Below are 12,929 nucleotides of genomic sequence, written 5' to 3' on the forward strand. Positions count from 1 at the left end.
GAAATAATATCATTAATGTATCTCTGAAGGGTTTATCATGGTAGTAAACAACAACCAAACCTAGTAACACCTTCAAGTCAATCAAAACACTTAAAAATAGAAATATCTAGATTATAGAGATACACTGGATTCCAGGGGCGCTCTTCTGTACAATCGTCGGTATCGGTAAGTTACCGACAGCTATCGGTACGTACAGCCAATGAGCGTCGTGTTGATTATTGTTGTCATAGTTACCGATCGGTCCTATGGCAGATATCGCAAATTTGTACCGACGAAAATCGGTATCTCTACCGTGCCCTTGTCAACCTCACGGTAGAGATACCGAGAGTCGTCGGTACAAATTTGCGATATCTGTCATAGGGCCGATCGGTAACTATGACAACAACATTTAACACATATTTACTATATGCAAATACGTACCGATAGCTATCGGTAACTCACCGATTCCGACGATTGTACAGAATAGCGCCCCAGGAAGATAAATTTCAGTAGTCAGGGCTGAGAGAATACGTGACAGTGACATTGTTGTCATTTTGATACACAGGGAAATATATTATCAGTATTTTTGTACCCAACCCAAACTTTAGATTATCTTAAAATTTTCCTAAAAAAAAATAATACGGAACGATTCAAGTACTATATTTTCTGTCATTATCAGAAGCAATAAAAGGAAAATATAATACTCTCCGGCACAAAATTCCGCCACCCTAAAATTTTGACTACATTTGATGTTTCATAACATTGTAATTTGAAATCCTATTTTTATGATTATGGTATTAGTTTGTAGATAAATTTGTTGGCATTATTTTTTATTGTTTTAATGGCTTATATATTTCGGTTAGGTGGATTTATACAGGGGTAAATCAAAACTTCGTTTTTTGCATTAAATTCAAAACATTGTTCTGTGGAAAAGACGGGACGGGCATTTTGGATAAAAAACACTTTCCTGTAATCTTAGTTGTATTCCTAACATTTAATTTTTTTTAATTATCCTATTATTTCTATGCTTTTATGAGCTACTTATTTTTTAAATAGAATACTGATATTTTTACAATCTTTTTTTTTTGAAAATGTAGCTCTCAATACCCACCGTTATATTGAGGATATCCATTAAGAAGTGGTTCCGTTCAGTTTATACTGATGCATGATAATGCAAGGTCCCACGTTGCGCGGGGTAACGAGTTAGGAGTACGAGTAGTTAACGAGTACCCAGATGAGGTTGGACTACGAAGATTGGAATGGCCTACAAGGAGGCCATTCCAATCTCCGACCTCAATCCGAACTTAAAAGAGCTGTTCATCGTCGTCCTATTCCAACACAAACTTTACAAGAGCTATGACTAGCATGAACGGAGATTCCTCCGTTATAAAAGAATAACTACCCTTATTCATTCGATACGAAGAAGACCTCGAGCTGTTATTGCTGCGAGAGGTGGACATACACGCTATTAAAATTATTATAAAATTATTGATTTTGTCAATAAAAGAATCTCCAAAATCAATATTTTATTTAAAAATGTTAAAACAATAGAAATAATCGGATAATTCAAAGATTGGAATGTTAGGAATACATCTAAGATTATAGGAAAGTGTTTTTTTATCAAAATGCCCATCTCATTTTTTCCACGGGGTGTGTATTTTTTCTAACGTTTTGATTTACCCCGGTATAAACCCACTTAACCCTTTGAATAAGAAGACTAAGGAAGGAGCATATCAAAAATCTTAGGTACACCGCGATGGGCCTCAAATATGGCCGACTTAAATTCCGGTTTATCAGTGTCGTTCTAATTTTATTTAAAAAATATAAAACTATGATGTAGGGTAGACGTGGGGTAGACTCAATAATTTGTTGTTTTATGTTACGTTGTGAATAAATGTTGGTAGTTATTAAAATTGTTATAAAAATATATAATTCTAATAAAAATAGATAAGTTATAATAAGTATTTATTAACACAAACATCCGATACGCTACTGAAGCAGGTAAGTCAAATTAACGTATCTAAATTCTTTGACATCTAATCTTTGACAAGTAATAAATAAAAGCTAAAATGCAAGAAAAAATATATAATTTAGTTAATTTAAGTGAATTTCATAAATGATCGGTTTACTACACATATGTATATTATATAGTCACTTACTAGCGAAAAGTTGTTCCATTATTTCACTCGATTTTTGCCGAGATCTACCGCACGCTACACAACCAACTATTTTAAAGTATTTTTCGATAAATTACGATAGTGTCACTGTTAATTTAAGTTCTGCCACAATTTCCATCTAGATTTACTACCTTTATACAACTATCAGTAGTAGAATAAATAATAAATAACATAAAATAAGCTCCGTAAAGACTGACAAATCCACAAAATTTCAAATCAAATTCAAATGTGTCAAATGAATCCTCAAACAGAACTGTCAAGGATCCCCACCCTAGAGTGCTTTTATGGCGCTTTTTCCGCCCACCATGCATGAATACATGGATAGCATTATGCTCCTTCCTTAGTCTTCTTATTCAAAGACTTAACCGAATAATATTAACCATTAAGATAATAAAAAATAATGCCAATAAATTTATCTTCACACTGATACTATAATCATAAAAATCAGATTACAAAGTAAAAAGTTATGAAACATCAAACTTAGTCAAATTTTTAAGTGGCGGAATTTTGTGCCGGGAGTATATTAAAATCAGCATTTTTCTGTGTCTTCTGTCGAAATCTTCCCTGACTCTTTGGACACACATTAGATTGACTTGAAATTTGCCTAACAAAAAAAATAACACTGAACCATTCAAGTACTATATTTTCTGTCGTCATTAGAAGTTAAAAGCAATAAAAGAAAAATAAATAAAATAAAGAATACAAGCCCTAAAGTAAAAAAAGAAAGAGATATTAAAAATATCACAACGAATATGTTGATAGCCATCAAATTTATATTTGGCATAAAATAAAGCCATTTACCAAATTGACGCCTAACATTTTGCTTTTCCAATGATTTGGGAGTAATGGATAGAAAGAAACCATAACCCTTAACTTACATTGGACATCATAATCTTCAACATAATTTATTTAATAAGAACATATAAGACAAATTAATGTAGAGACTAATAAAACTAAGATATTTTTTTTAGAAAACTACTTTGGTTTTTTTTATGTTTTTGAGTCAATTTAAAATTTATGTCATAAATGACATTTGCAGGGCAAAAGATATACATATAGTAAACGCCACGAACGTTTGGGAGTGATTCATCGATCGCTACCATGTGAACTAATCTGTTCAAGGTCACATAAAATTTAATTCCAGTGCCGTGTTGTTTCAAGTCATATAATAATCAATATATAATCTGTTGTAATTTGTTGTTTTAATTGTCAAAGTCTTGTCAAAACATATATTTGGTTATAAATATAAAATGGAATGCCCCATCGGTCGCACTGCAAGCACACCAATGGACTGGCGTACAAAAACGAATCAATTAAAGAAACGCGATATAGTATCGTCTTTGTCAATCACGCTAACATTTTAGAATAAGTAGGAGGAGCGCAGGCAGATGATTAGACCGGGCCTTTAAAAACCTACGTCTGCGGTAAAAATTTACGTTTTTAATGTAAAAATGATAGCTCGCGTGTCGATTCTAACTTTATCAAGCGATGAATCACTCCCAAACATTCGTGGCGTTTACTATATAAACATTTTTCTGTATCAATTGCATTTTCTATAAATTTATGCTGCTTGTCTTTTATAAAATATCTTACTCTACTTAAATTTGTATAAAATTGTATTAAATATTATACAGGGTGTTTATTATAAATGTTAGAAATGTTACTTTAACAATAATTTTCAAAATGTTTGCTTTTTTGGTCACCTTATGAGTAAAATGTTACTTTTCCTATTAGATGACTCTATCCATGATGACTAGTGCTAGAAAACTATTTTTTTTAATTTAACTGCAAATAACTACTAAAACAAACTATATTTAATAATAGACACACTGAACTTTTAGTAATCGCACTTAAATACTTCTGGTTAATATTAGTTACTTACATCTTTACTCTTCAAAAACAGATCCGCAGTAGCGGCAGTACCAAAGCCAGTGAGCGATTTAACGTTGTTTGAATGAATCAGCAATCTTCTACATTGGGAGAAAATATTTAAGGCCAACGCTCTCATATTATCACTGTGCCTCATTCGGTCTCTAGCCTTGTTTAATTCCACTATACTTTCTAAAGAAATTATCTGAAAGAAAATAAATGATAAATTTAATGTTAATTAAATTCGCATATCAAACACAATATCCCAAGGAAAATAAGTATATTTTATTGGCACTTTTTCAAATTAAATAACTATAACAAATATTTTTCAAAAGTAGCTCACCCCCTATACCTTTCTTATTTTTTCAGATAAAGAAACGAAATTTGGCATGTTAGTAGATGACATAAATCAGGGTTGATTGACGTATTCAATTAGCCTCAGTCACTTCCTGTTCCACCGGAAATGACTACAACTTTTGATGTTTAAATGGTACCCCGTTACCATATACAGATTTGGTCATTTTAGAAGCGTGGTCTGGATTTTAACGTGTAAGACAGAGAATAATATAATTGACCGGATGAAAGACAGAGAGACAAAATCAAAAGCGGCATACAGTGTTGCCGGTTTTTTACGTTTGTAGAAAAATGTATGTAGAACAAAAATAAACTATTTTAAAAACTTTCATATATACTAATAAAATGAAGATAATATATCTAAGCTAAATATAATCTATTACATTTGTAGTAAAATGAGTAACCTAATTGTGAAAAATAAGGTTCCAACCATAAACGCCTACTTGTGCGGTTTGAACATTTGATGCAAAATCCGGCAATACCGCATAGAAGAAATGTATCAATCCAACTTTTATCTCTTTTTAGTACATTTGATTTTCAATTAAGCTGCCTACACAAAAGACTACACTTCTAAAATGACCAAACCGGTATGTATAAAAATATATGGTTAATAGCCCACTTGAGTGGAAAGTGAAGCGAAACAAATGAAATGGAAATATCAATCTTGCATAAGTCTATCATTTTGGTTCAACACGATTTTTATGCGCACGCCCCAAATAAAACAATCTGATTTGTCTATTTCATCGCTGTGCGCTGTCACCGGCTATCACCTGACTATTTTAAACTCTAATATATAATATATTATTTTTGTTTCGTAATGGCATTATTTCAACCTGTTATTTTAGATATTCTTGAAATATAGATATATCTATCCGTTTCTTGTTTTTGTTTAAATATTTCAGAGATTAAATTTAAATCTATAAGTAAAGGCGCGAACAGTAAGACTAATTGTATTGATTAGTATGAAAATAAATCAATTGTGAAGCATTTTTCACGCTTGCGAGGTTCAAAGCTGTTGAACCAAAAGGACCAATGTGGATTTTGTATAGCTTCATTTCAAAAATTTAGCTTCAATTTCTGTGCCTGGCTAGCCATATAGTCTTTAAATATATTTGCTCGTTACCTTTTCACTTTGATAGAAAATGGCATCCTCAATAGAATGATATATCATAGTCAAGTTTTCACATTTTCAATTAAAGAAAAATTAAATTTAAATTTCAATCTAGAGTGCGGCTGTGTTAAAACCATTAATTTTAATATTAGAACTTTGAAAAAATAGGTCTGATAGTCTATTGTTTTTCGTGTCCTTTCGTGGCTGGTTAAAAGATACCCAAATAGTATTTTAATCATAACTCAATTTTTTCAAATGGAACAAGGGGAGCTCTTTAGTATATTAGGAAAAAGCATTTTTTTTACGAATAATTTAATACCAAATACTTGGTATTTCGAATCAAACTGTCGTTATATTTATTTTCGTGGCACTCTAGATTGAAATTTAAATTACTATTTTTTAAGCAAAAAAGTCAAAAGTTGATATTATGATATGTTATTCAATTCAGAATGTCATTTTCTACTAAATAAAGCAAAAACATACTGCTGCTACTATTTAAAAATCAAAAGTTGTAGTAATTTTCGGTGAAACAGGAAAAGATCCAAACTAATTGAATACGTCAATCAGTCCTAATTTAGGTCATATACTAACATATCAAATCTCGTGTTTTTATCTTAAAAAATAAAAAAAATATAGAGGTAAGCCACTTTTGGTACTAAACACCCGGTATAATAAACCAATTTAAACATCAGCCGATTCTAAGAGAATAACCGTTGGTTACTGTTGACAGATAAACAAAGCTTTAAACATCAGTTTTCTAGCGATTGGTTGACAACTGACGTTTAAAACATTTTCTATTTGTCAACCATAACCGACAGTTATTCACTTGAAATTGGCTATTGTGTGCTGTACTTACTTGAACACTAATATTATTCCTAATATTTTCAGGTACGGCGGCTAGAACGCTTTGGAAGCATCTCAGTAGTGCCAGAACAGCGAGTCGTTGTAACTCGGGTTGATCGGAACCCAACGTAAACGGTTCAACCAGATACACGACGACAGATGGCGCCTCCCTGTCATCGTCGTCGTGCGAGGTGTCAAGGTTACTGCCCGGAAAAGGTGGACTCTCTTTCATTCCGTCAGAGTCTGCAAAATCTTTCCATTAAATATAACAATTTGTATGGAACCATATTATAAAATGCCGTTCTTACCTTGGTCACTCTTTGGCGTCGATGGTGCCTTTTCAGGCGTGGAAGATGACTGCGAATTTAGGTTAGGATCTGGCGTGCTGGGCGGAGGCATAGGACTCGGCGCCGGTCTTTCATTGGGCTCGGGCGGTGGATCTAATAACGTTTTGTCCATAGGTACTTGTTGTAAATGTGGCGCTAGGTGATGTTTGCAAACCTATGATAAAAATTATACAATTACAACCGTTATAACATAATAGCGCATTAGTTGAATATAAGATAATCATATACCGCGCTGGCAAGTCTTGCTGTTGGGTCGGTATTTACATGTGGGGGATGGCCGAAAACTAAATACCCTTAGGCCGAAAACTAAATACTCTGAATCAATGGGCACCTACCCCAGTATCCTTCAGGCAGAAATGTACGCTATCAAAAGATGCGTGCAATTTATCTTAGATAGGAACTATCGAAAACAGGAAATAGCTATATTATCCGATAGACAAGCAGCACTAAACGCGACTCGAAACGTGATCAACTCAGTAACCATTAATTTTAAGTTGGTCAAAGAATGCCTACAAAAGCTGAACAAATTAGGCAAAATAAATAAAGTCCTTGTACTCTGGGTGAAAAAGCAAATGATCTAGCTAGAAGAGGAGCGAACACTCCACTAACTGGACCAGAACCATTCTGTTTTCTAAGGGGAAACCAACTAGCAGCGGAACTGAAGAACCTGGAAGACTCCATCCGTAACTTGGAATGGGAGTCTTCCAACGGTCTAAGACACTCGAAAAAGTTCCTCAGCACTTACGACCGAGAAAAATCAAAGATTTTCCTTTATTTAAGTAAAAACAATATTCGGATTGTTAGGGGGTTTCTAACAGGACTGTTTCCTCAACGAACACCTCAGTAGGCTGAAGCTGAAGCTGAACAACGGCTAATGCAGATTGTGTGGGGGAAATGGGGAAACACCAGAACACCTTATCACTGAGTGTGCCGAGACGACGACCGTTCGTGCCATGAACTGATGTCGAGGATGGAGAGCTGGCCTCTGTGGAGGCGTCTCAGATACTGGCTTTTGTTAAAGCCCTGAGACTGTATGATGAGTTATAACTCGGTATGACTCAAGAAAGGGGAACACACAGTAGTTGTTAGCTTGGGGATCTTATGAAGTAGGAGTGAGAAAAATGCAGCGGTGTCGCCACATTTATAGGAGATACAGGTACGCGAAAGACACTTATTTCTATTTTTTTTTTCAGAAAGATAACTAGATAAAATCATTAGATATGTTTGTGGGCATCTAAGATCGAGTTACAAGAATATCGTTATTGTGTCAATTTTATCAATTATATCAATTTTTTATAATGAAAAAACGTCAATAATCGTGTTAATTTGAAAACTCAATTTTTTAACACTTTAACACGCGATAACTCAAGAAGCACTTTAGATATTAACACTTTTTTTTTACTTTGTTAAGTTCGGAACTTCAAAAGATGTTTAAGTGAGAAAAATTGGATAGGCTTATTTTAGTCAGCTAGCACAAACGCGTCCATCAACTTTTAGTACATGGCAATTTTCAGCAATTTTGTAATTTTTTTGTTTGTAAAAATTTTCACAATCACTTATTTCTAATAGATTTCGGGATATCGATTTTTGAATTCAGAATTCGAATAGCGCGACCATTGTCTAGCATCAACTCAAATCCACTTATTTTTACCAAAAGTGGTAAATTTTAAAGTCATTTAATTTCTAAGTTAGATTAGGTTGCTGTGAGACCCCTGTATTATTGTATACCAAACCTTCCTCTCATTCTTTCTTTTAGTTAAAGAATTTCCAGCTTTTCGTATAATTTCTAACTTGAATTTAATAATTTACAAGCTATAAGGAAAATTACAACGATTCGTTAATAAATAAACAAATAAAGCATAATGAAACGTAATTAAATCGTGAAGTTGAACACATGATGTAGGTACATCCTTCTCTAAAATTCGAAGTACTGGATTTAAATTTTATGATTTTTATGCGGCGCATAAAATAATAATAATAATAAATAATCCGCGCCTCTTCTCAACCGCGACGAAGCTGCCATATCCCCTTCCACGTTTCTTAGCAATGTGCACAGTTCCTTGATTTATTTCATACGTTTGGTAATGTTTTTACCCATCTTTCTTTGTTCAGTACATTATAAAGGTATTCTACTCTTCTTACATACGAAAATCTGAACCCAAAGCCAAACCTTGCCAGTAGGGTATAGGTAAATTAGTGTAAATAATTGACATACCTGTGCATACAACTTAAGCATATCAGTTGTTTCCCCATCCCCAAGTAATGTAAACCAATCTTCAACTGGTTCATTTCCAATTTTCATTTTTGCTGTTTTACCCACTCTTAATATACCGTCCCTTAATACTTTCGTAATAGGACTGTGCCTACCCAACTTGCATATTTCATATGCAGTTGACAATTCCTACAAAATAAAATGCCATAAAAATATGTTTATGCTACGTTGTACAAAATCATACCTTGAAAAAAGTCTTAACTCTTGGTAAAATCGCCTCATTATCAGGCGCCACAACAATGTAAGCCACGTCCCTTGTATAGGAGTAGGGTTCTAAGAGCAAACTCTCCCAATGCTGAAGAGCATAAGGAGATAAACACAGCCAATCTTTGTCATGCCCTACTATTATAGAAGGAATCGGTTGAGGTTCACATCTATCATCAGTTCCTATAGAAAATTGATAAATAAACATTAAAATACGGTCGTAAAAATCGTTGGTCTATATTTGAATGAGCGATCCAACAGATAACTTACCTCTACCAGCTAATCGATGAAATTGTCGCCAAGTAAGAGGCCCCTTGACGGCAGAAGGGGCTTCCCAGAGTCTTGTTTGCCCTCTCCTTTGAACGGTTTCCTGAAGCAAAGGCTGCAAGGACTTCATCACTCTCACAATGTCCTGATTACACTGAGGTCCTGGTGCTTTTAGGTAAGACCATCTATGTACTCCCACCGATTGTAACTTGGATACCTTTTCGTTCTCCATCTGTAGAGATAAAAACTTATTGAAACAGAATATGTGTTATTTAAGTGTTCAACCGATAATAGAAAATTGGATTTTATGAATATATTGAATGAAGTCGAATATTTAGGGTCATTAAAACGCTTTCCTTAATATTTTAGATACACTGCTTCTGCCAATAATATCAAATAGAAGGAAATATATCAAAATATTCAAAGAAAACGGTTTAAAATAAACTTAGACAAAATTTCATCAAACATCTAAGACATAATGGTACAACATCAACCACAATATACTTAAAAAGTAATTTCAGTTGTTATCAAACTCTTTAGTATATTGTCATTAATTCGACTAATTTTCAGTTGTACTACTTCCAACATAAACTGCTTTTTTATTTAAGATTATTCATAAAATGTTATTTATCTTTCTATGATCTCTGAAATTTGCACACGTTACTTACATCTCCATATGTTAACAATATCTAAGTTAAAAAAGAAAATTATTATTTTATAATCTTCACTAGTATTTGAAATATTTTAACATTGTGTTTAGATTTAATAAATACGTGTATATGTATCATGTAAATGTAGTTTGTATAGTACATAGAGAGGGTGGTCCGAATTGTACTCCGGAAATTTTGGCAGCATATTCTACAGATAAAAATAAGTAAAAAAGTTCCTATAAATATACGTCCTAAAATGCTTAGTTTCGGAGATACAGGGTGCAGAAGTTTCATTTTTAATTCGAGATTTTTTCCTAATAATTTCTGAAGTAATGTCAATATTTAGATGAGAATTGGTGTCTGGGAGTTTTTTGGCATGAGAAATTTGATTTTGCTGTCAATATGACTCATATTTGTAGGGGGCGCCACCTACCTTTGTTTTAACTGTTTTGAAGAGTAATAATTTTTCGTCCGTACCTGTATAAAACTACTGAGTGAAAAAATATACATTTCCGTGATTTTTTAAGTAGAAAATGTCTCTTGATAAAAATCGTTACCAGCAACCGTTCTCAAGATATTTAGAATGGAAATAGTCAATACATGTCGTTATTGACAAAAAATAATTACGTTGAGTAAAAAGAGTAGAATGGGGCAAAAGTACGCACGGGGCAATAATAGTCCTAATTGAAAATTAAGGGAAAAATAACTACAACTTCTCAACACCACTTAAGCATTCACGGTACACTGGACCGTCCCCGAGCCGGGCACGTTCCGTAAAGTAGACACCGAGCCACGTCCGGGCCTTCAATATTATGCAACACCGAGTGGACAACGGGGATCATGTCCGTGCCGATTATATTCTAGAAACCAGTGTTGCCGCAGTGGTACATTTGTACCAAATTTGATACTTTTAATTCTATTTGGTACAGTGGTACTACATTTTCAAATCCAGGATGATTCGGTACAATAATTATTTCCCACACGCACCGAAAATGAATAGATATTTAATAATTATCGTCGTTGATATTGCATTAAACGCGCTTACCGATACCATTCGGAGACAATCCGCATTAATTAACGACGTATTATAAACGTTGTAATGTCCATAGGGTTGCCTATATTAAATAACCCGAAGAAAAAACTTAAAAATTTGCTGTTTCTAACATGCTTCTATATTTGCGTTTTTTTTAATAAAATTTAAGTTTTCCAAGTATCGTGTGTAGTATTAGAATTACTTACATTTCTTCAACCTATACTTATAATTGGGTTTTCTGAATTTCTATTTCATGTTTTTTGTCTCGATTTGTGTCTTTCTCTAGGAAGTTTTTTTATGTAGAAATTTATGAAGAAATTCACAACGACCAAACCGGTTAAAGTCATTTGCAGATGTATTCTGTTGTGCTTTAAAAAATTGTACCAAAGTGGTACATTGATAGTTTACAATGTGGTACGCGCTAAAAGTTGGGTGCGGCAACACTGCTAGAAAACAGTCGCTATAGGCCCGTAGACGAACGAAGTATTTAGCCGCGGCGGCTCATTTATGTTTGCCGCAACGGGGCCGGAACGTAGCGGATCCGAGGAAAAATGTACACCGACATTTCTTGGACGTGCTCGGCTTAGCATGAATGTCTAAGTATAAATAACAATTTGACAATGTTTGACCGTGCCTTCACCGTCGCACGGCTCCGGCCCGTCACGGTGTACCGTGAATCATCCTTTAAACATACGCGTGTCGTCAATCGACTTTAGTCATCAGTGTGTTTTCAAACGCTGGCGAAGAGATAGACCGCTGCGCTGCCATGAGGTAAATTACGTTTTTAAACGTTGGCATGTAGTTTTTACATTAAATAGTATTAAATAGTTTAACATCCAGTCAGCTTATTTTTAAAGTTTTTTTTAATACAATATATACAGTGTGTCAATTTTAAAACTTCCCACTTTAATATCTTTCTTGCAGTTAAAAATATGAAAAATCAGAAAGACACGTCAATTTTATTTGTGAGGGGAACACTTTAAATTAATATTTTTAGCCTTTTTCTTTTAACCTCCTAGAAAGGGGAGATGTTACCCCTACAATCTTAAATGGGAATGGGGGTCAAGTGGCACATCGTTTTAAAGGGCGTTTAATTATCTTTTCAGTGGTATCCTACTTTGTTGCTTTTTGTCGAGTGGTTTCCGAATAATCACTTTTCAAAGTTGCAGTAACAATTAAACATGCATGCATTGAAATTTTGGTTTTCAGTCTAGTGTTTACACAAAAATTATTGCAATGGATCTCCTTATAGTACAAATGATCACATTACACCACTTACGCCCTATCTTATAAGTTGTTCAGAATGTTGTCGATTTTCCTGTTAACAATAATAAAGTGTGTTTTCAAACTCCTCCCTAACATTTCGGAAAACTTTACCGGGAATTGATCGGCATTCTGCTGTAATTCGCCTTTTAAGATCATCAATATCAGTAAGTTATGTTCTATAAACAATGGATTTAAGATGTCCCCAAAGAAAGAAATCTAAGGATGTTTAAATCCAATGATCTTGGAAGCCATTCAATTGCTCCCCTTCTGCCAATCTATATACCCGGAAATCTCTCGTTTAACCACTGTCGGATCGGAAGAAAATAATAAGGTGGAGCCACCGTCCTGCTGGAATGTTAACAAATCCTCCTGTATAACTGATTAGAAGTTGCCACTCATTTGAATTTAAGAAAAGAAACGCTAATGTTTATGATGTTTTCTGTTTATTAGTATTTCGTCCCCCCTAGAGAAATATAATGGCTACGTCCATGTTTCCACCTAATCTTCTCATTATTTGTACTACAAGGAGATCCACTGCAATATTTTTTGTGTAAACA

At 33.9% G+C, this 12,929-nt stretch overlaps 1 protein-coding gene across 5 annotated transcripts in view; it reads right to left on the reverse strand.

Moving 5' to 3' along the window:
* The window catches only part of LOC115874255 (mediator of RNA polymerase II transcription subunit 13), a 166,286-nt gene that overhangs the window by 9,984 nt on the left and 143,373 nt on the right, over window positions 1–12,929 (reverse strand). For 3 of the 5 annotated variants that reach the window (XM_030889352.1, XM_030889355.1, XM_030889354.1), the window contains 6 exons: window positions 9,427–9,655; window positions 9,137–9,339; window positions 8,896–9,081; window positions 6,642–6,834; window positions 6,347–6,585; window positions 4,039–4,230 (listed from right to left, as the gene is read on the reverse strand). In XM_030889352.1, the coding sequence (XP_030745212.1) occupies window positions 4,039–4,230; window positions 6,347–6,585; window positions 6,642–6,834; window positions 8,896–9,081; window positions 9,137–9,339; window positions 9,427–9,655 (1,242 nt within the window). The remainder of the gene's footprint in view (window positions 1–4,038; window positions 4,231–6,346; window positions 6,586–6,641; window positions 6,835–8,895; window positions 9,082–9,136; window positions 9,340–9,426; window positions 9,656–12,929) is intronic. The other 2 variants (XM_030889356.1, XM_030889353.1) reach the window with 1 other exon arrangement.

The sequence above is a fragment of the Sitophilus oryzae genome, unplaced genomic scaffold, assembly GCF_002938485.1.
Source record: "Sitophilus oryzae breed Bouriz unplaced genomic scaffold, Soryzae_2.0 scaffold_125_pilon_pilon, whole genome shotgun sequence".
Lineage (NCBI taxonomy): Eukaryota > Metazoa > Arthropoda > Insecta > Coleoptera > Curculionidae > Sitophilus > Sitophilus oryzae.